At 50.5% G+C, this 20,817-nt stretch overlaps 3 protein-coding genes across 15 annotated transcripts; 1 reads left to right on the top strand and 2 right to left on the bottom strand.

The window, feature by feature from the left end:
* Window positions 1-1,249: 1,249 nt before the first annotated feature.
* JMJD6 (jumonji domain containing 6, arginine demethylase and lysine hydroxylase) lies at window positions 1,250-12,056 on the bottom strand. 3 transcript variants are annotated; one of them, XM_087854063.1, is made up of 8 exons: window positions 11,659-12,056; window positions 10,735-11,123; window positions 9,749-10,035; window positions 8,568-8,665; window positions 7,965-8,053; window positions 7,055-7,193; window positions 6,046-6,173; window positions 1,250-4,809 (listed from the first exon to the last, which is right to left on the bottom strand). In XM_087854063.1, the coding sequence occupies exons 1-8, from the start codon at window positions 11,785-11,787 to the stop codon at window positions 4,773-4,775; spliced, it is 1,296 nt and encodes a 431-aa protein (XP_087710189.1). In that variant the 5' UTR covers window positions 11,788-12,056; the 3' UTR covers window positions 1,250-4,772. The 3 variants fall into 3 exon arrangements, 2 of the variants coding, with proteins under 2 accessions (XP_087710189.1, XP_045669790.1); XM_045813834.2 differs by lacking the exon at window positions 7,965-8,053 and having other exon boundaries at window positions 8,530-8,665; XR_006782688.2 differs by lacking the exon at window positions 1,250-4,809 and having other exon boundaries at window positions 7,965-8,058; window positions 8,530-8,665.
* Window positions 12,057-12,193: 137 nt separating this feature from the next.
* METTL23 (methyltransferase 23, arginine) lies at window positions 12,194-18,867 on the top strand. Of its 4 annotated transcripts, XM_087854065.1 has the most exons (6): window positions 12,194-12,571; window positions 12,870-13,018; window positions 14,938-15,042; window positions 16,297-16,534; window positions 16,620-16,704; window positions 16,853-18,867. In XM_087854065.1, exons 3-6 carry the CDS (start codon window positions 14,959-14,961, stop codon window positions 17,016-17,018), a joined length of 573 nt encoding a protein of 190 aa, XP_087710191.1. In that variant the 5' UTR covers window positions 12,194-12,571; window positions 12,870-13,018; window positions 14,938-14,958; the 3' UTR covers window positions 17,019-18,867. The 4 variants fall into 4 exon arrangements, with proteins under 4 accessions (XP_087710191.1, XP_045669799.2, XP_087710192.1 ...); XM_045813843.2 differs by lacking the exon at window positions 12,870-13,018 and having other exon boundaries at window positions 14,938-15,025; XM_087854066.1 differs by lacking the exon at window positions 12,870-13,018 and having other exon boundaries at window positions 14,938-15,033; window positions 16,368-16,534.
* SRSF2 (serine and arginine rich splicing factor 2) lies at window positions 17,504-20,716 on the bottom strand. 8 transcript variants are annotated; one of them, XR_006782691.2, is made up of 4 exons: window positions 20,114-20,716; window positions 19,581-19,891; window positions 19,199-19,302; window positions 17,504-18,553 (listed from the first exon to the last, which is right to left on the bottom strand). XR_006782691.2 is itself a non-coding variant. In XM_045813840.2 (3 exons), exons 1-2 carry the CDS (start codon window positions 20,473-20,475, stop codon window positions 19,588-19,590), a joined length of 666 nt encoding a protein of 221 aa, XP_045669796.1. In that variant the 5' UTR covers window positions 20,476-20,716; the 3' UTR covers window positions 17,504-19,302; window positions 19,581-19,587. The 8 variants fall into 8 exon arrangements, 3 of the variants coding, with proteins under 3 accessions (XP_045669796.1, XP_045669795.1, XP_045669794.1); XR_006782692.2 differs by having other exon boundaries at window positions 17,504-17,951; window positions 18,456-18,553; window positions 19,199-19,891; window positions 20,114-20,715; XR_006782693.2 differs by lacking the exon at window positions 19,199-19,302 and having other exon boundaries at window positions 17,504-17,951; window positions 18,456-18,553; window positions 20,114-20,714.
* Window positions 20,717-20,817: the final 101 nt, after the last annotated feature.

Genomic DNA, 20,817 nt, shown 5'->3' with positions numbered 1-20,817 from the left:
GGAGCCCGCCGCGCCCCGCCCGCGCCCCGCCCCGAGGCGGAGCCCCTGCCCTCGCCCCGCCCCCTCGGGTCCCCGGGGGGTGGCTCGGATGCTAGGGGACCAGGGCCGTGACCCCTGCGGCGGCGCTCCCGAGTCCCGAGGAGGGCCAACCCCGCCCTGCACCGGGCAGGCCTGACGCTTTGCGCTTAGATGTGTTTTGAAAACCAGCTTGAAACGCTCTTTCCTCAGGCGCTCTTAGGTTATTGTCATTTTCAGCATCATTTCCGCCCTGTATAGAAGGTCCAGCACTTTGGAACCGCTGGTTGGGGAATGCTGTGGCCCCGTAAGGCCAGGAAGGCTACCTAAACCGTGGCACTGGGCTGCCTGTAAGACGATGAAAGGCAAACGTTAACTCCGCTTACTCTCGGCCACTTCCAGACCCGGCCACAGCATTTTCGGGGAACACTTCCAGTTTCTGGCCAGTGAATGCCCCTTCCTGCCGGAGACCCAGCAGCCTTCAACACAGGCCTCACCGTAACGTGGCTGGCCCCCAAAGGCTGCTTTCTGGAATTCAGCTCCAGGTGCCTTGGGGGTAACTCTTCTTCCCTACTGACTTTTCCTCTTGGAGTAATTCTCCAGTGTATGGGAGGGTGGAATGAAGGGAAGTCTACTGTTTTTGTTTCTCCAGATCCTTCCTTCTGCTGTATTTGTTTCAGACAGATAACGGTGTAACCAAAAAACTGTGTCTTTACCACTCCCAATAAACCCAGGGTAAAGTCTGTCAGGCACCAGTTGAAAAAAAGGGTGCCAGTTTTTGTCTAGGGTACATTTATTGCTTTTTGGGAAGAATTAGCCTCTGAGCTGGTACCTGGCGCAAGGCCAGTAGCTAGATGGAGTGCTGTTTACAGGGAAGACCTAAGTATGTGCTCAGGCTTCTTCCTGAGCTCTAGTCATGACCAGCAGGCTTCCAGAAGACGGGAAGGTTAGTCCTGCTGCTTCACGTAATAGTAAGGGGTGCCAGCAAAAGGAATTGCAGTGGTGGTTGGTGAAAAATGCCCCGTAACTATAAAATGTGGAGAGGGGCTCCTATCTCAGCTACTGGCTTTTGACCCCCAGGGGGGCTTTCCGCCAAAGCAGGCCTTCTCTGTTCGCTCCTTCACTGTTTGGAAGTATACATCTAAGAGGGCCCACCGTGCAACTCGGCTACATTCTGCACCCACTATCAGATATGAATCAGGAAACAAGAACAAAACAATGCAAAAACCCCAACTCCAAATCAAGTTGCTTTATTTAAAATGATGAACAAGTTTCATCCAAGTGGAAGTTAAAAATACCCATCGTACGGCGGAGCCACAGGCATCCCGTGGCGGAGCCCACGGCGAGACGAAAGCAGACGTAGCGGGCTGCTGGGTGTCTCTGTGGCAGCTGCAGGAGGCACGAGGACTCTGCCCGGTCCCCATTCTTCTGCACTGTCCAGTCACCTTGGACACAGGAGGCCGGGCCAGTTCTCACGGGACATTCGGTGGGGGCTCGACGTCTCAAGTTTTTGAACTACCGATGAGACGAAAGTCAAGAGCCACCACCGGAGGGGGCCAGGGCACGAGGTTCACCTAGTTTTGCTGTATGTAATGTAACGTCAGCGGAACATCTTGACAGAAGGCAGGGAGGGAGGGGGGAGTGTGAGGAGAGACCAGACTCCACAGGGAACCGTCGGCAGTACCCAGCACACAATGACAGACAACTTATTTGTGGAAACACTACACACAATTCAGGGAGCCTACAGCTGTGCACGTACACGCCTACGTCCTAGAAAGCACTGTTTTTACAATATTTACGGCAAAACTCCTATTCTGTCCCACACTGTTGTCTAAAGTCCTAAATCACATCCAGGCTGAACCTCTAGTAAGTTCGTAAAGCACTTATACTGGCGACTTTCTTGCCAATCCTTAAATATCTTTAGCTAATTTAGAGAGAAACCAAATGCTAAGAACACAACTATGACGTTAATTGTTCTTTTATGAAGACCTCATAAACTTGAATTTAGTAAGGCCTGACCTTGCTTTTCTGGTCGTGAAAATGGATGTGCTTGACTCTACCTACCCTGACCAGTGACCCTTGGGAACCGTGCATGGCACTCTCGCTGTCTTTCAGCACCACGAGGGGAGGGACGTGGGCTCGTCACTGCTGCATGTCCAGCACCTAGAACAGTGCCCGGCACTCGAACACAGGCTGATCACTTGCATGATTCATAAACGGGCATCTGGAAGCCAGAGCCAACTGTGAACAACAGCCCTGTGTTTGGTGGCTCTCCCCTCAAAGGTGTCACCCTGAACATCCCAGCACTACTAATGACCCCAGAGACGCCCGTGTGTGGCACTGGATACTTCTGGCTGACCGTAAAGTCTTTGGTGCTCACTCCCAAAGCCCCAGAGCCCCACGCTGTCTTCCTCCACTCTGCTCCTCCCTGTCAGTAGTTACTGGTCCAAGAACCCTTCTCCCAGGACCCAGCTTGCTGGTTTTCAGTTGGAGAAGAATCCCTAAAAAAGTTTCAGGTCGTGTCCTTGCCCTTACTATTGCTGACACCACTCAGAAGAGCTCAAACCAGGTGGAGTGAAGGGTTAACTTTAGAACAGATGGACCGTGGTCCCCACTTCCTATCTTGTCCCTGGCACCCAGCCATCACAGCACTCCTCTCTCATGGTTTCCCCACCTCATCCCTGCTTTCTTTCCACAACGGTGTGCTTGGCTGGCCCACAGTGACAGTAACAGGGGTGGAGCGGGGGGTGTTGAATCTCTGGCCTGGCTAAAACAAAGACTGTCCCATGGTCACTCATGGGGTGGCAAGAGCCAAACGGCACCGTGCAAGCTGTGTGATCCAGATGCTTTCCGGTGAGGTGACTGCGGGCTCTCAGGTGGGCTGGATCCCTGATTTCTGGATATTGTTTGTCAAACGAGAATCACCTTTGGCCTCTCGGGAAGGCTAATCTCTCCCATTCAAACTTCTACCGTCATCACACAAAAGTGTCCTATCCTGCCCCCTGGCGGCAAACAGCCTTTTGGTTTTTTTTTTTTTTCTTTACACTGACGTTTAGAGAGAAGTTGATATGAATTAGAGAGGAAGGCGTGATAGCCCGGTAGCAATAGTGGGGTAAAGAAAAAAGCATTCTAGAAGATGGCAAGAACATTTTAAAAAGGAGACGGAGGAACCCCATTCAGGTGTGAACACAGACGACACGTAGTTCAGGGTTTGACTTTACTCACACCCAAACACACCCTGGAATGGAAGCAGGGCTGCCTGAGCCCGGGTGGCCTGGTGGGAAAGGGGAGCAGCACCAAGGGACAGGTGACAGGCGCCAACACCGAGGAACGTGGTGGACGTTCTCCATCCAATGCGGCCACGTATTGGGACTGGCATTTGAGAATGCAGAAAATTAAGACAAAGCAGGGGACCAGCCTCCTAGAGGAAAGCCACATGACCGACCCAGTATCAAGAAATGATCATCACTCTGTTAAAAATACAGCCTTTGCACAGAAGAGCCCTGGATTCCCCAGGTCACACCCATGTTTAGGGAGGATCTGGGGAGGCAACACCATACAATCCCAGGCCCTCTGCACACGTGCCTCTGCCCCCCTGGGACGCTGCAGCTAGAGCTCCTGCTGCCCTCTGGCGGCTCACGCCCTTCCCTACACCCCGGCCCAGAACAGGGCACGCTGCTCAGTGCTTTTCACTGGGCACATCCTTGACAAGCCCACTCTTACTTTTATTTAAATTTAGCTGAATTTAGGGACAGATTAAGGCAAGCAGGTGAACTGAGAGGGCAAGAGATGGAACCTGCTGTCAATCCCCAAGGATTCATACCGGAGTTATTCAGAAGCCTAAACAGGTCCCAAAGACTAGAAGCACCATATATGGATGTATCCCAGACACGTAGCACAAGCCGCCCACCGAGTGTCTGCTGGTCAAACACACAGGGACCCGAATCGTGAAGTCTCTTACAGAGTCAGAGCGTCTGCCTTACAGATCACGCGCAGGAAAGAACAGGACACATCTGTTAGAAGCTGGCCCTACTCACAACTTGAATTCTGCAATACGAACACATGGAACACCTTTCTCACTCTGCTCCCAGACAAAAACCCTGATATGTCATCCCTCCCCCAAAACACGCCACACGAAAACGCTGCCGGAGCTGAAGAGCCTCTCTGGCGGTGGCGAGAAGGTAACGCGGCCTAAGCCCGCGCTCGCGCCGGTGAGCGGTGCTGCCCGCGTGGGCTGGGTCCCGGCCACGGAGTGCGGCGCTGGACAAACGGTGACACACGGGGAGGTGGCGCGTGCGCGGCACTTTTTACGTGTAACTGGCTCACACACAAATCCGAGTCCACTCACCCCGCGGGGCCTGCTTGTGCGCAGCCGGCTCTCCGACAGCAGAGGTTCCTCACCAACGTCGCGGAGTGTCAGACGCGGCGAGACACTCAAGGGATCCCAGCCCTGTGGCCTCGAGGTCGAGCAGCGTGGCTTAGACGAGACAGCACAGACCTCCTCGCCCAGCAGCTCGCCAGCCTTCCGTGTTGCGCGCTTCACCGAGCTTGCTGAGCTCTGAAACTTCTTGACCATCTATTCTTAGTAAGCAGTAAAAACAGCATTTGACCGAAGACAGAAGCTTGGACCAGAGAAGGAGTATCCAAATTCAAAGAAGACAAAGGAGAAGGTGGGAGCAGAAGACGTGAAAACCGAGTCAGGTGGCCGCCAACAGCGTACACGGGAGCCACCTCAGGGAGAGAGTCTCTTTATCGGCTCAGGGGTGAGCCCGGCCTCCACAAGTGTCCCTAATCCTGCCAAGGAAAGTACAACTGCCTGTAATCAGCATGTAGACGGCACCACTGGCGCGAAGCTGGAAGGAAACGTTAGAGCAGAACCCCAGGACCCCACGTGCAGTTCAGGGCAGGGCTGTCCCTAAGACTTTCTCTGACAAAGTCACACATCACGGGCAGGTGGCAGTCACTAGCAACAGAAACACCTTAGAAAAGCCAGAAGAGAAATCTAACGACGGCTGTGAAGAGGACACCTTGGTTGAGAAATGCATATTCTAGTCCCATAAGTTCACGTGACTAGGACTTCTGGAATTTCAGTCTGACTACAGAGAAAGAGGAAAACACACGGCAAGGCCTGTGGGTCCTAAACTTTCCTAACACGTGTTAAGAAAACACCCAGCTGCTCAGAGATACAAAGAACACAACAGCAACGTCACCCGCGGCAGGCCAGCCTTCGGACACAGTCCTCCGACCTTACCTACTGAACCACCTCCTTGAGACCTCCCCGCTTACTGCCGCCGCCAGACGCACTGCAGCTTGCACGTGAGAAGAGGCTCTGGGATCCAAACCTCACTGTAAGCCCATTACGTGCCCACCACGAAGGCTCGCGCTGGCAAAGAGATTACCTTACTGACTCTGATGCCAAGTTTTACCTTATTTCGACCCAATCCGGTAAACACAGACGTGGGAGACGTGAGAAGACCTTACAGAAAACCTGAGTTCTTCACGGCTGCCTCACTTGGTGTGAGCGCTCAAAGCGACAGTGCAAGTGGGAGGAAAAGCAGGAGGCCACCCCTCAGGCTCTGGGGAGACACCGGGCACCTTCTCTCGGGCTGACCCCTGACTGCTATAACCACCACTTCCCCATCGAGGGCACACAGCAGTGGAGTCACTGCTTTCCCCAACACCATAGGAACAGCAACAAGGGGAGGTTCTGGTATTCTCAAAGGACAAAAGTTGCAAAGATATAAAATGTATTTAATTTTTATTAAATAATGTTAAGGGTTTCCTTGGCACCATCCACACAGATTCTTGCCTTTACGCATAAAATAAGCCACATTACTTTGCATTGGTAGCAGAGAAAGAAGCTACTGCAGCAAAAGCTAAGTGAACGGGCTCCTATTCCAAGGGTGTCCTCGTTCTCTGGCTTTCTCTGGCCCTCCCCTTGTCTGCAGATCCAAAAGGCTGCCCTCCCCAGGGCCCTGCCCCTCGCCATGGGCACGTCCTCCTACACAGACAACAGCCGTGCGTGGTCACCTGGAGGAGCTGCGCTCTTTGCTCACACAGTCGTCCTGGGAGGTGGTGTCCCCGTTTCCCATCATGCTGCACGTTCTCCGCTTCTTCCTGCGGTGCATCGTCCCATCACCTTCAGACCCAGACTCACACTGGACAGGGGAGGAAGAAAACAGGAACTCAACTAGATGCAACCCATTCTGCCCGTAAATAAACTTCTGACCTCAAGAGACAGGGCAAACGTCACCGGAGTGCTCCCAGAAGCGAGCAGCCATTTACGACAGCTCCACCAGGAGGTCCGAATCACCATCTCCCTCAGCCGCTTCTGGATCCCAAACACTGCTCCTCCCCTCAACCGCCAGCTGTCCCTCCAGGGCTCTCCAACGGGAACGTTATTTGTCTGACATCGAGACACGCGCTCTAAGACTATTTTACAGTCAGCATTCTGAGACTGCGTTATGCAACTGCACTGAAGCCCACAGACCGCGAGGGGGGAGCAAGGAAGTATAGCACTTAACATTCATACCCCCCCCGCCCCCGCAAACACCAATCCACAGAGTATGCAAAGTGCTAGGACAGAAATTTCATCTGGTAAGGGCCCAAGTTCCTCTTCCCCAAAATGATGTGAGCTTCTAACAAGCCACTGAATTCGCTGAGCTTCCAGGCTTACAATTTACATCCGCTGGGACAATTCTCAACGTGGCCTTTGAGGTGATAGTGCTCAAAGTCTGAGTCCCCATACTGCTGTTCATGAGCTGTGGGATCCCCAGCCGTTCACGTAACAAAATCCCCAAACACTCCTTTTACCTCTTGAAGTCATTGTAACAAGTCACACGTGCGTACACGCACACACACGTGCAAAGCTATGACATGGGCAAAATTCACCACCCAGCAGGAAAGGTGATAGTTGTAGTTCTTGGAACAAAGTGGAAAATGTTCACATCTTCCTTCCTCCTGGACAGGAGGAGGGAGAGTCACATCTGGTGTTTCCGGGGTGACTTGCCCCGAGGCCTGGGAGGGAGCAAGGCCTCACCTCTGAGTCCGAGTCGGACGAGCTGGAGCTGGAGGAGCTGGACGAGTCGCTGGAGCTGTCTGAGGCGATCCCTGTGGACTCCTGAAGGTCAACGGAGTCAGCCAGGACTGCCAACTCGGGGTGTTCTTGCTTCAAGATCCTGAGAGACAAGAAACATCGTTCCCAGTGCTGGGACCAGCAGTGATGCCCGTGCACAATAACCTGGACTCAAAGCTGAGGCCTGTCTCTCTCAGAAGCACCTGGGAATGTCAGGTGCCTTGGCTCAGAGTGGGTGCTGGACAGTGGTGAGGACACACGAATCCACAGGCTGGGAACAAAAGCCCTAACATGCTGCTCAGGCTTTTCTGAAAGGCGAACTAGCTCCACGCAAGTCCCTATGACCTTCGCAAAGGAGCCATCCGTGCTGCCGACGTGGGAGGCAAAGTGGCCCCGAGTTAGTCTTTTTTTTTTTGCCACCTGGGAGAAAGAGTCTCTCTTCCTTGTGTTTTTTCCCTGAACCTTTCCTAGCTGATTTTTTTAAACCCTTCCTGTCCACAACACAGCACTGAGTGACTGCAGTTGGGCTTGGTTAAGTTCCATTTTTAAGAGTAGCAACAATTAGGCTTGCAAGAAATAAGAAGTATCAAGCAACAGAGAGGGTCCCCCTCACTCGAAGATAAAACTGAACTGGACTTTCAGAGGCAGCAGCCCTCCCCTTGGGGACCTGATCTGGCATCCACTCTAACCAGGGACAAAAGACCAGCTGTATGGTAAGGCCTTTAAGATGACCAAATCACAGCACACAGTGGCCGAAGGGATGGAGTAAGCGGGCCTCAGGTGCCCGAGAGTCCGGGGAGAACAAAGCCACCACCCTTGCTGGCCCTCTCAGCAGGGAGGCTGAGCACTGACCAAGCCAGGATCCCTCTCTTACCCCGAGAGCTGGTCCCTCCAGGTCAGGGTTGGGACACAGTGGCACGGGGTGGCTGGGGGTGGCTTGCACTGCCGCTGCCCGTGCTGTATCTGTTCTGTGGATAAACAGAGGAGCTAAGTCTCCAGGGCAGTCACCTCACTCACAAGAACTGAAGGTAATAAGTTCAAAGGGGAATAAGGCTTCTCAGTAAGAAAAAGAACGAACAAAAATAAAACCCAAACAAAATGGCTTCCTTTGCTAGTGCTAGCTTTGGGGGAAAAAAAAAAACCAAAACAGAAAATAAAACAAAACAAAAAAAGCAGAAAATGAGAATCAATCCCAATTATGACCGTGTTTTGACTGACTGATCAAACATGCAGAGTCTTACCCTGTCACCTGGAGGCTGGCACGCATCCTGAGAACTAGCCCTGACCTTGGACCCACTCTCCTCTGCCCGTGAGGTTTTGCAGCCCCCGCTCTCCCAGGCCTAAGATCAGCACACGTTACTGCGGCAGCGGACTCTTGCCATTTCACCTCTGGGGTAGGAAGTGGAACAAGGCAAAAGTAAGAAAAAAATGTCTCTCACCTATACCATTTCCTCGATAACTTTGGTCTCCCTCTTACCGTCTTGTGCCATACAACAGGGAAGTTGGTGCTGCTGGCAAAATTCTGGGTGATGGCAATGGTGGTGTCAAGATTAAGGACAACATGCCACCAGCCTCCTGAAATCCAACATATAAACAGTTAAACAGGGTTTGGTTCTGTGCACAATCACAAATAACATAAGCTTCAGGAATAGAGGATTCCTATCTACCTATCTACAGGTGAGACAGGTAGAGACTCAATGTGACCCAGACTGGTCAATGCTTCTCCTGATCCAGGAATTGCAACCTAACGGTGGAAAGTTCTACTGGAGCACAGCCATGCCTGTTCATTTCCGGATTATCCACGGCTGCTTTCCTGCTCCACAGGCAGAGGTGAGCAGTTGGAACAGACCCTGTCTGGCCCACAGTACTGAAAATATTTACTCTCTGCCTTTTACAGAAAAAGTGTTTTGACCCCTGTTAACCCAAAACTGTGATCAAAACTGTAAAGGCAGCAAGTTCTTCAGCTCCTAGGAGGAGAACACCTATCTTCAATATTAAATACCCTCACTCTCAATACTTAGCCTATCAAAGCAAAGTGTAGTTTTCAGGTATGGGACGTCCTGCCTCTTGGCCCCAAGTTCCTATTTCCTGGCTCAACCCAGCCAATGCTGCACTGTATTAAAAACCCAATTTACTGGGGCGCCTGGGTGGCTCAGCCGGTTAAGCATCTGCCTTCTGCTCAGGTCATGATCCCGGGTCCTGGGGTCGAGCCCCGCATGGGACTCCCTGCTCAGTGGGGAGCCTGCTTCTCCCTGTTCACCTCTCCCTACTGTGCGCACTCTCTATCTGTCAAATAAGTAAATAAAATCTTTTAAAAAATAAAACAAATAAAATAAAAACCCAATTTACAGAAATATACACAAATCATGGTACATGCACAAAGAGACACCAGATAACCACTAGGCATAAAGATGAGTAGGATCTTTACATACAGGAAGTTTATCAATAGGCACTATGTGTTTAGGTTACAAGAAATGTGGACAGCGGCGCCCTAAGCACTTGACCACATAGCCGCACATCTCTGTCCAAGGTGGGAAGCAGTCTGTTCATTTAGTCAGCATGCAGACAGGTTTCTTTGACTCCTTCTATATACACTTGTGCTCCGAAATGACACATAACTGAAATCAAAGAATGTACTTTCTCTCAGTTCATCTATACCTGGTACAAAGACAGTCTCTCCTGGTTTTTGTAAGATTTCCAGGGGTTTGAATTCAGGTGGCCAGGTGGGAAGCTGGGTCCGGGGATGAATGATACTAAACCAGGTAATAGCTTCATCTTGCTGGTTCCCTCCTTCTTCACGGGTCACCTTGATGAGTTCCCTGGGTGTGCTGGTAGGAAACAGGCACCAGCGCTTGTGGCCCTGAACTAAGGCATTCCAGGCACTGGTTCCCAGAGGGTCGATGTGAATTCCAGTTCCAGAGCGCGGTGGCCCCATCACAAACCACCTAAAGCAGGGAAACGTCCAAGATATGAAAGGTAATTTAACTGTACACACACACTACCAAATAGTGAGCTTTTAGTCTTACACATTATACTTTTTTTTTTTTTAAAGATTTATTTATTCGACAGAGATAGAGACAGCCAGCGAGAGAGGGAACACAAGCAGGGGGAGTGGGAGAGGAAGAAGCAGGCTCACAGCAGAAGAACCTGATGTGGGGCTCGATCCCATAATGCCGGGATCACGCCCTGAGCTGAAGGCAGACGCTTAACCGCTGTGCCACCCAGGCGCCCCTACACATTATACTCTTTATTTCAGAAACTACATAAATCCTACACAGAACACTAGACAGAACATTAAATGAATCACGCCTGAAATGCTCCACAACAGAAGGAAGAAAAAAAAAATCACTGATGTGGCTTACTACTGGGCTTTAACTATTAAAGATTCCTTTAAAAATCAGTGGCTTAACTTTGGTTGCATGTTTGAGTCACCTTAGAAATCCTGATGCCCAGGTGGCAACCCAGATCAGTGAAACCAGTCTGTGGCTATAGGACCTGGGCAGGCGGCAGTAACCCCCTAAGTAAGTTCCATGTGCAGCCAAGGAGAACCACTCACTGTTATGGAAAAAGATTAGCCAACGGAGCTCAGGTGACACATACTGTCCTACATTAGACTGTAAGGGCTTCACTGCCAGGTACTTTACCTGTAAGGGGGCCTGCGTTTCTCCCCGGCATACTGGAAGAGATCATCAGTGAAAAACTTGGGCACCTTGTAGTCTTCCAGAAGTTTCCTTCTTTTGGGGTGTTCACCATAGCTGCTGTCAAAGATGTAAAGGGGGCTGTCGTCCCGAGTGCTTTCCATGTACTCGATATAGTATTTCATCTTCATCTTTACGGAGTAGCCATCATTATCCTCACCACACTTGAACTTCTGGTTCCGGTACTTCCTTTTTAGGCGCTCCAGGGTCCATTTCTCCTGCGCAGACCAACCCTCTTGGGCATTCAGCAGAACCACGGGCTTGTACGGTCTTTCATATCGCTCCACAAATTCTTCCACCGACAGCTGTAATGCGTCTGCCCTTTCCACGTTATCCTAAAGGAATCAGAAAAGACCTATCCAGTTATTTAAAAAAAAAAAAAAAAAAAGTACAGCGGCAGCAAAGGGCGTCCCCCAGGACCAATTAGCAACGACATACCTACGGAGCCAGATTCTCGTTCTGGTTTATCTTGGCCGGGGGTGGGGGGGGGAGGGAGAAGGGGGACAAGGACCTGCGTGTGGACTGACACGTCGCAACCGGCGCCGCCCCACCAAGGGAAGAGGGCTTCGCATCTCCCACTCGTGGGCCTCCACAGTCAAGTCCCCGGGGGCCCCATCGCCCAAAGGGGTTAAGGTGCAGCAGTCCTTCTTGTGGAGATCGCCAAAGGCGTCAGCCTCCAGCCTCCAGGTGGCCGGGCAGGCGGCGGCTGCGGCGCGGGAGGAAGGAGGCCCGCCCTGGAACCCGGGCCCCTATGACCCCGACCCCCGCGGGGTGCGAGTGAGTCCATCGGAACTCGGGGGTGCCGCGCTGGGCGCCGGGGGAGGTGCGGAGCCTCCCGGAGGTACCCGTGCCCGGCCCCGGCCCACTCACCGCCACGGCCGCCGGGTTCAGCGAGAAGCTCTCGTAGTAGTTGTGACGGGTCCAGTCCAGCGAGTCTTTGAGCTCCGGCCGCGCACTCCGCTTGGCCTCGCGGATCCGCTTCTTGCTCTTGTGGTTCATCCTCCGGGGGTCACCAGCTGCTCCCGCGACCACTTCGGCGCTCCTCGCTTCCCGCTGCCAAAGCACCCCCTCCCCAGCCCGGACAGCGGCTGCGGCGGCGGCGGAGGCGGCACCCAAACGCCCTTAGCTCTGGCCCGGCGCCTTTAAAGTCGCCTTCCAGAAAATTCACTCTCCAACCACCTCCCGGGCCTCGGGTTGGGCACGCGGCTGCAGTCTTCCCCGCCCCCCGGCCTCTCGCGGTGAGCCATTGGCTTGGCCACCTCCGGGATCCGCCCTCACACTCGCCGGCTCTCCGCCATGTTGGGAAGGTCTCGCGGATCGAGGAGCCGCCTCACTGCGGCCCCGCCTATCCCGCGCCCGCTTCCGGTGTCTGCGTCACTTCCGGGCGTGAGCCGCTTTCTCCAAGGCCTGTTTCCGGCGTGCGAGTTTCCGAGGCCAACTGTCTTCCGTGTCTCTTGCCGGGCCTGCGGTGTCTTCTCACCGCGCGGCCACATCATCGGCCGACGGGTGATTTCCCCGCCCTTGCTGTCGAGTTGCAGCGACCCGGCAGGGCCGCGAAGGGCCACGCGGCGCCGGTTAGGTGGCCTCAGCCGGCTTGGGGTTTCCCGCGCGCAGCCTGGCAGCCCGGCGCTCTTCGCAGTTCCCGGCCCGTCCGGGGGTCCCCGACTCCCCCCTGGGCAAGCGTAGCCTCCGAGAGTATGAGGTCCGGGCCCAGCGCTTTCGGTTCTCGGAGGAGCCGGGCCTGGGGGTTGCGGGGGCCGTGCTGGAGGTCACCGTCCCGCAGGTGCGTGCGGCGGCACCCGCTGAGAGGCGCTTCCAGCCCTTTGCGGTGGCGCCCCGGGCAAGAGCCGTTCCCAGCCGACCCGGGGGTGTTGGGAGGGGTGGGGGTGGGATTTGGCGGCTACCCTGCCTTAGGATGAATCTCAGGGCGGGAAGGTTTGTGGAGTGAAGCCCTTGGCAGTCTTTAGTAAGAAAGTTGGGGGCCCTGCCAGGAAGAGGGCCTTCCACATCGAGTATTTCCTGCCAGAAAGGTGGCGTGTTTTTTGTTTTGTTTTTTAAGATTTTTAAAATTTATTTGACAGAGCGCACAAGCAGAGGGAGCTGGAGAGGGAGAAGCAGGCCCGCAGCCGAGCGGGGAGCCTGACGTGGGGCTGGATCCCAGTACCCTAGGATAGTGACCTGAGCTGAAGGCAGACGCTTAACGACAGAGCCACCCAGGCGCCCCTGAAAGGTGGCATTTTTGATACCAAATATTGTCTTTGATCTTGTTGAAAGGTTGAAGGGCTTCTTAATTCAGCTTTATCTAGGACCGGGGATTCCACCCACACTTTCCAAATAAAGTTCTTGGGTTGCCACTGCCTTGTTCCTTTCAGCTGGTGGCTGTCCCCAAACAGCAATAACAAGTAATACCTTATGCGTCCGGTTTTTCAAAGCACTTGGACGTTGCAGTGTTTTTATTTTATTTTATTTTTATTTTATTTATTTATTTTTTAAAGATTTTATTTATTTATTGGACGGAGAGAGACACAGCAAGAGAGGGAACACCAGTAGGGGGAGTGGGAGAGAGAGAAGCAGGCTTCCCGCTGAGCAGGGAGCCTGATGCGGGGCTCGATCCCAGGACCCTGGGATCATGACCTGAGCGGAAGGTAGACTCTAACGACTGAGCCACCCAGGTGCCCCAGTGTTTTGATTTTAACAACAGTCTGTGAGGTAGGTAGTAGCAAAAACAATTTGAAGATGAAAAACCGTCTAAGAGGAGGTAAAGTCTCAAGTGAAACCCATTTCTGATAGTTTTTAAATGTCTTCGTGTTGAAATACCCACTGAGATTTCCTACCAAGTTTAGGAGGTGATATTCCGTGAGAATAAAGACCCCTTTACACCCAAATCTGCAAACTCACTGCTGTGGTCAGAAATCCGTTATGGTATACTGGGTAAAATCTACCAGGGCAGGCATTTTATTCACACTGCATTCCCTACACTTAGAACTAGTGCCTAGGTACTAATATTTTTGTTGAGTGAATTGAATGATTGAATTCAGACCTTTAGTTCCTTTGCCTTTGATACTTTCACTGCTTCAGCCCCCTTTTCCAAGCAGTCCACTTAGCAGCACCCTCTGCTCTAGAAAACAGACTTGCAATTTTGCAGTTGAATAACAGCTCGCTTTCCTTATTTTGTGCGGGGTGCTGTGCTAAGTAGTTTGCATTGAGGCTTCCAAGTCATCCTATGAGAAAGTATTTTGCAGGTGAGGAAACCGAAGCACAGACAGGTTAATGGGTGAGGTCACACAACCAGTAAGTTACACATCCACTGTTTGAACTCAGGCTCATTCCGAAGGTGTGTGCCATTATTTTGCCTCCCTAAGTACTGTGCTCTCTCACAATTCTGTATCTTTCCAAAGGTTGTGTAAGCTGCCTGCCTTCCTAACTCAAGGACCGAGCTGCACTCAAAACTTCTGAGAGGTCTTCCTGGCGTCATTGTTTCCCATTAGCATACCAAGTTATGCCTGTGATTATAACCCTCTGATACATTCTTAACTGCACTTAAAATAAAAGCTAAACTTCTTGCGGCCTACAAGACCCCGCAGGGCTGGTCCCTGCCTTCCCACTGACTTCTGTACCACCACAACTCTGCCTCCCAGCCCCCATGCCCCTGCTGTCAGTGCTTTCTGTGGTCCAGCCAGAGGCCTTTTAGTTCCTGCTTCAGGACCCTTGCCTGAATCATTCTCCCTATCTAGGACAGCCACCTGTGGTCCCTGTCTCCCCACCCCTCCCTGCCTCCACTACTCTCACATCACCCGGTTTTGTTGTTAGCATTATCACCAACTGAAAATATATTTGCTTACTTGTGGCTAATTTTTTCTCGGTAGGTATGTACGTGTGTGCCCATGTGTGTATTCCATGATAAACTAGTTATCCTTAGCCCACGAAGCCACTCAGTCCCTGGATAAATGCTTTTTGAGTGAATGAGTGAAGAGTGCTTATCACACAGTATTGCAGTTTTATATACCCCATGGGATGTGAATTGGACAGCAGGGAACTGTCGTTTTTGTAATAAGATGCCAGTGTCGGGCACTCTGATTGCTATAAAAATAAATATTATACAACTGCCAGCAGATGAGTTATTTTTGGCATACAAAAAATTCTTTTCAGGTGCTGCATCTCCAATATGGAATGTATGTTTGGCCCTGTGCGGTGGTCCTGGCTCAGTACCTATGGTTTCACAGAAGATCTCTGCTGGGCAAGGCTGTCCTAGAGGTACAAGTGCCCTTGAAGCTTCCTAAAATGCTCTGTTCAGCTATAAGTCTACGTGCCTGTTACTGACTTTTGTTAAATATTTTTAAATAGGGTGATTTGGCCAGCTTGTAAGTCATGTGAGCTAAAAATACTTTTTACATTTTAAGTTGTTTAAAAAAGGAACATGTACCAGAGACCACAGGATTCCCACCGAGACTAAAATATCATCTGGCCCTTTACATTATGCCGACCCTTATTCTAAGTGGAGCCGGTTGACTAATTCTAGTTGTAGAATCTTGGCATGGAAGCAATCATTAAGACCATCTTTCCAGGGTGTCCCAACAGGGTCATCCGGGGTCTACTGTGACACATGCAGTTTCTCATACAATAGCCCTTTCAATTTTTGGAAATCTTGAGAGTATCCCAAACTCCTTCTCATCACTCCACTTGACATGAGACTGCTAAAGGCTTGGAGAAATAAACTTTTGTCATGTTTGCAGAAATGGTACAAGGCTTAAGTCTGAAGGCTGAGGACATATCCACAACTTAGTAACACCAAACTTACCAAAACCATGTAAATGAGAGGTGTGAAGGTACTTGGCATACTCCTGGCCCTGAACAGTGGCAATCTGTAGACATTCAGAAAAGATTGAGAATCTCCAAGCTCATGCTGAGAACTGGAAAATGGGAAATTTATTTTTAGATTCAATACTTAGAAAGGCATTCCTTGGTTATTCCTTAGCATGCTTAAGACCTTGTCACTTTGAAGGCCCAACTGGAAAATCTCTTTTGTAGGAAGCCATGTTGCAGACCTGTCAGGTTATAGCCACATAAAAGCAGTAAAAATTGGTAGTAACAACCATAATGGCCAGGTGTTCAAGTCACCCATCAAGCTTCTAGAGACCCAATGTCCTATATAATTAGGAACTGCTTTATAGACCGAAGAACTGAAAATGACAGAACAAGTGTCTCAAACTGCCATGGGCAGATTAAGCAATGAACCTGCCAAATACACATGGAGTTTGGAAGCAGTTGTCAGTTGCAGAATACAGGGCCCTGTACAGGGCTTAACCTTCCCACCCAATTAAGAGGAAAGTAATTTCTACAAACTGAAAAGCTTAAGCTTCATATAGTGAAGCAATGTAATTGTGGTACATTTTGCAGATATGACAAGCTCATCATTGACCCTGATGTTCCCTTAGGGAAACTAAGTCCTTAAATGCCCTGCAATGGTAAGCAGAACTTTGAAATACTATCTTTTATTAAATGTATTAGATTGGAGCTGGAGTGAGCCTTCCAGGCATTATAGCTGCAAAATGCGGTGCTGAAGTAATCTTGTCAGACAGTTCGGAGCTGCCCTACTGTCTAGAAATCTGCCGGCAAAGCTGTGAAATGAATAACCTGCCACAGGTGCGTGTCATAGGACTGACATGGGGCCACGTATCTCAGAATCTTCTGGCTCTACCACCACAAGATATTATTCTTGCATCTGATGTGTTCTTTGAACCAGAAGGTAAACTTTTTTTGGTCTTCAATAGCAAATTTGGCTGGAGAGATGAATTAAGTACGAGTCCATTTAAGGAGTTCTTTCTTCCCAGATTTTGAAGACATCTTAACTACAGTCTACTTTCTGATGCAAAAAAATCCTAAAGTCCAATTGTGGTCCACTTACCAGGTAAGAAGGTAAGCCTGAATAATCTTGGTTTACTCTCAATTAAAAGTTAAATCCTTACTCCTCATGCAATATCTACTTTAAGGGTAAAATGAAAATGTATCTGAAGCAAAACAGGAAAAGCATAATTTTAAAAAACAATTTATTTTTCTTTTTCAGTGCTGACTGGTCACTTGAAGCTTTGCTCTACAAGTGGGATATGAAATGTGTCCACATTCCTCTGGAGTCTTTTGATGCAGACAAGGAAGATATAGCAGAATCTGCCCTTCCAGGAAGACATACTGTTGAAATGCTGGTCATCTCCTTTGCAAAGGACAGTCTCTGAATTACACCTACATACAGGCTGTTCTGGGACAATGTCAATACTAATTAGCAACCTGGCATGCCAACTAAGACTCAGACCATTTTATAGCTTCTTGGGAGTATAAGCATTGAATTTGAAAATGGTCCGATCTGTCGGCCTTAAAGATTGTGATGGGTCACCTAGACAATACTCATGGGTTACAAAGCCATGAAAACAAAAATTAACACACCTCTAATAAACGGGATGTGGATTGTTCTTTAAAAAAAAAAAATTATTAAAAACGGCATAAATTAAGCTGAGAGGAGGGGATACCCACAACCTCAAGAAAGTGCTACCTTAGAGCATTGATTTTAGGGGTTATGGATGCTGAATGGCATTTCCACTTTTTAACTTAGGAAAAAGTCAACTACTACACATTTCACTTTCATACTGTACAGTCAGTAACAATTCACAAGGTAATTGCACAGGTCTTTCAAATAAAGGGGGGGAAAAAAGACCAAGACATATTCTGAGAAAAGCTAACACCAAGAAAACGTTTTAATTAAACTACAGAAACAATGGTTATAGTACAGGATTTTCATGAGCAAAAAGATACACCATGTTATAAGTACTTACAAAGTTACAAACCATTTTGCTTCCTTAACATTTTTCATATTTTAAGTTCATACATGAAGATGATCAGATATACCATTTTGGGGGGAAGGGGAAAAAAAGGTGTATTTATCATCAGCTAGATGTGCTCACTGTATGCTCCGTTATTTATATGCAAGGCCCGGGTGACTGGAAGTGCAGTTGTCAGGCATTTTAATAAACTGGACAGCCATTTGTTTCTGCACGACAAGGCATCTTTACACAGGAGCAATCAGGAGAAAACAGGAAACAGCCAAGCACTCTGCACTGCAACACGCCACCTTAACAGCTAACCAGCATTACTCAACTGCTACACAACTGCGCCTAGTGCACAAAAATACACAAGAGAAGAGATTAGAATTGTGTTTGGTAAACAATCCTTTCAAAAAATCAAGTCTTTTCACCTGAAAAGTCTTTATACAAATTTGGGTTCAGATTACCATTTAGATCTGAAGGTAAATAACATATACAAACAAATTTACACCGACTTTTGTAGGTTTTTAATTTTAATGAATGAAGGCAATGTTGAGTCAATCTCTTGACAGCTTTAGGCTGTGTGTAATGGCTGCACACGTTTCCTTAAAAGTCAGGAGGCCACAAATTAGGTTACCAATCTGTTTAATTTCAAACAAAAAAAGTCAGCACTATATAAACAAAAAGGAAAATTTACCTCAAATATCCAAGCCAATAATGAAATCTGAAGTCGTTCACCTCACTAAATTACAAGAAATTTGAATAACAGCAACAAAATGGCACATAAAATGAAGTTTGCCACCTGAGGCAAAGCTTAAAACAAGTAAAAAGTTAGACAAAATGTTACAAAATAACCTTTTCAATAGCCAGTTGCTTGTTCCAAGGACTCTTCGATGGACTGGGTGTGTTGTCCTTTTCCCCCAAGTCTTCTGTTATGTTGCTTGTTGACCCATCTAGGTTTGAAAAGAAAAAAGTTCAGTTTACCTTCCATTACAATGAAGTTACCGAAAGTGCACATGGTTTCAGTTTCAGGCATGTACGTACTAAGGCTCTGGTGAAACAAGTAGGTTACAGAAAGGTTCCACCCAGCCATTCTCAGATTTTTAAAGGCCCAATTAGGAAATTTTCAAAGGCTACCATCCACTTTTACAAATTTGTGTTTATGCAATCTTGGCCAAATAACCAAGGTGAAAAATGATAAGGGAGGGGAAAAGAAAAAGAAGAAAAAAATAAAAATAAAAAAAGGACGGTATCCAAACAAAAACAACTCGAAATCAGAAAATCAGTCTATTTTAAAGTAACTTTTTAGTTCTCAAATGAAACATTTGGCAATTGAGAATAAAGCGTTAATATCTGAGCTACTTAGGGCCCTTTCCTTTTAAAAAATAGGACCAAACAATTTGAGAGTTAAAGACACACTATCCTTTCCCCACCCAGTGCAATACCTGTAAACTTTTTGGGGGTTCCAAAAGTTCATTGCTTCTTTTTGCAATTCGTTTGCCACATCCATTAAATATGAAGTCCCAGTCAGTACAACAATAGTTGAACTGATCGTTTTCTCTAAGAGGATAGTGCATCTTTAACATTTAAAGACAAACCTGCTCCAATACACGCCCACAGAAACTGGTCCCTGGAGGATCAGCCAAATCAGTTAAAATCTGCAATACTGGCCAATATTCTTTTATCAAACAGGAGACCGCAGCTTTAAAGGGGAAAATGCAGACGTTGGATAAAAACAGCAAGAAATAGTCATTTTCATTAATAGGTCTCAAACAGTTTACGAAACAGCCATTATTATCTAAGCTTTATGCACATCCTTTCTGCAGACCCCTCTCTTCAGTATTACTCCCAAAGCTGAGTTAGCTCACAGCCGCACTCCCGACATCAGGAGCCACTTTTATATTAACACGGATATAACAAGCTCCTGCAAACCCCATCTCTGAGTTCGGGTCATGTGTCTCGGATCCCCATTGACATTACCATTCGCTTAAGAGGACACCGCTCCTTCCTCCTCGGGAGACTTGGGGGGGCTCTTGGAGCGCGACCTGGACTTGGACTCCCTCTTGGACACGGGCGGAGGACTCCTGGACCGGGACCGGGACCTGGAGCGCGAGCGAGACCTGGACACCGACGAGGACTTGGACTTGGACCTTCGCGCCGACCTGGACTTGGACGTGGATCGCGACCTCGAGCGAGTGCGGGAGCGAGACTTGGAGCGGCTGTAGCGGGAGCGGCTGCGGGACCTGGACCGGCTCCGACTCCGGGAGCGGCTGCGGCGGCGCCGCCGAGGGCTGCGGGCGGACGGGCCGGGCGTCAGGGCGGCCCGAGGGCCCCGATGGCCGCGCCCCGCCCGCGTGCTACGCCCGCCCCGCCGCCATTACCGCGCCGCCCGCCGCTCGGGCGCCATTTCCCCGCCGCCCGCCGCGGCCCCGCGCCCGCCCGCCGCCGCCACGTGTCCGCGCGGACCTTTGTGCCCCTCGCCCACCGCCCTTCGCATCCCCCGGCCCGTCTACCTGCGGCTCCGGCGTCCGTAGCCGCCGCCCCCGTACCGGCGGGGCGGAGGGCCCCGGCGGCTGTGGTGCGAGTCCGGGGGTCGGCCGTAGCGCGCCATCTGCACCCGCAGCTCGCGGCCGTCCAGCACGGCCCCGTCCATGGCATCCATGGCGTCCTCGGCGTCGCGCTTGTCGTGGAAGCGGACGAAGGCGAAGCCGCGGGACTCCTTGGTGTAGCGGTCCCGCGGGATGTACACGTCGCCGACGCGCCCGTACTTCTCGAACACGCGCCTCAGGGTGTCGGGCGAGGTGCGGTAGGTCAGGTTGTCCACCTTGAGGGAGGTCATGCCCTCCACATCGGGAGGCGGGCGACCGTAACTCATGGCCCTGGGGAGCCGGCCGGGGGCCGCGACTGCGCGCCGACAAACTAACGCCCTGGGCGGGCCCGCGCGCTCGTCTGAGGCGGCGGTTTCCTCACACTAGCCCGGCTCGACGCCGCGCCGCGCCTCTGGCAGTTGGCTTCCGCGTGGAAACGCTGGGAGAGGCCGGACGTGGTAGGAGGGGGGAAAACGCGACCAAAGCACCGCAACAGCCGACCCCACCAGCGAAACAACTGGGCGGGCAGCCGGCCCTAGCACCCATTTATATCCCTCCTCACAAAATGGCGCCCGCGCCACCCGGAAATGAATCCCCTGATTGGCTCGCCCCTCCCCGCCCCGCAACGC

This window comes from Ursus americanus, chromosome 23 (genome assembly GCF_024610735.1).
Source record: "Ursus americanus isolate L20-20 chromosome 23, mUrsAme1.1.p, whole genome shotgun sequence".
Classification (NCBI taxonomy): domain Eukaryota; kingdom Metazoa; phylum Chordata; class Mammalia; order Carnivora; family Ursidae; genus Ursus; species Ursus americanus.
Note: the sequence above shows the minus strand (reverse complement) of the source record. Positions and strands in the feature narration are given on the sequence as shown.

What these genes read in the sequence shown, in the direction of transcription:
- JMJD6 (XM_087854063.1), bottom strand. Translation starts at nt 11,787, where the DNA reads ATGAACCACAAGAGCAAGAAGCGGATCCGCGAGGCCAAGCGGAGTGCG. An exon ending in AGAGACTGTCTTTGTACCAG is followed by an intron (nt 8,666 to 9,748) that starts GTATAGATGAAC and finishes GTTGGATTTCAG; the next exon opens with GAGGCTGGTGGCATGTTGTC. An exon ending in CGTCCGACTCGGACTCAGAG is followed by an intron (nt 6,174 to 7,054) that starts GTGAGGCCTTGC and finishes TCCCCTGTCCAG; the next exon opens with TGTGAGTCTGGGTCTGAAGG.
- METTL23 (XM_045813843.2), top strand. Translation starts at nt 12,486, where the DNA reads ATGAGGTCCGGGCCCAGCGCTTTCGGTTCTCGGAGGAGCCGGGCCTGG. An exon ending in TGTGTTCTTTGAACCAGAAG is followed by an intron (nt 16,535 to 16,619) that starts GTAAACTTTTTT and finishes CTTTCTTCCCAG; the next exon opens with ATTTTGAAGACATCTTAACT. An exon ending in TCCACTTACCAGGTAAGAAG is followed by an intron (nt 16,705 to 16,852) that starts GTAAGCCTGAAT and finishes TTTCTTTTTCAG; the next exon opens with TGCTGACTGGTCACTTGAAG.
- SRSF2 (XM_045813840.2), bottom strand. Translation starts at nt 20,475, where the DNA reads ATGAGTTACGGTCGCCCGCCTCCCGATGTGGAGGGCATGACCTCCCTC. An exon ending in TACGGACGCCGGAGCCGCAG is followed by an intron (nt 19,892 to 20,113) that starts GTAGACGGGCCG and finishes GTCCGCCCGCAG; the next exon opens with CCCTCGGCGGCGCCGCCGCA.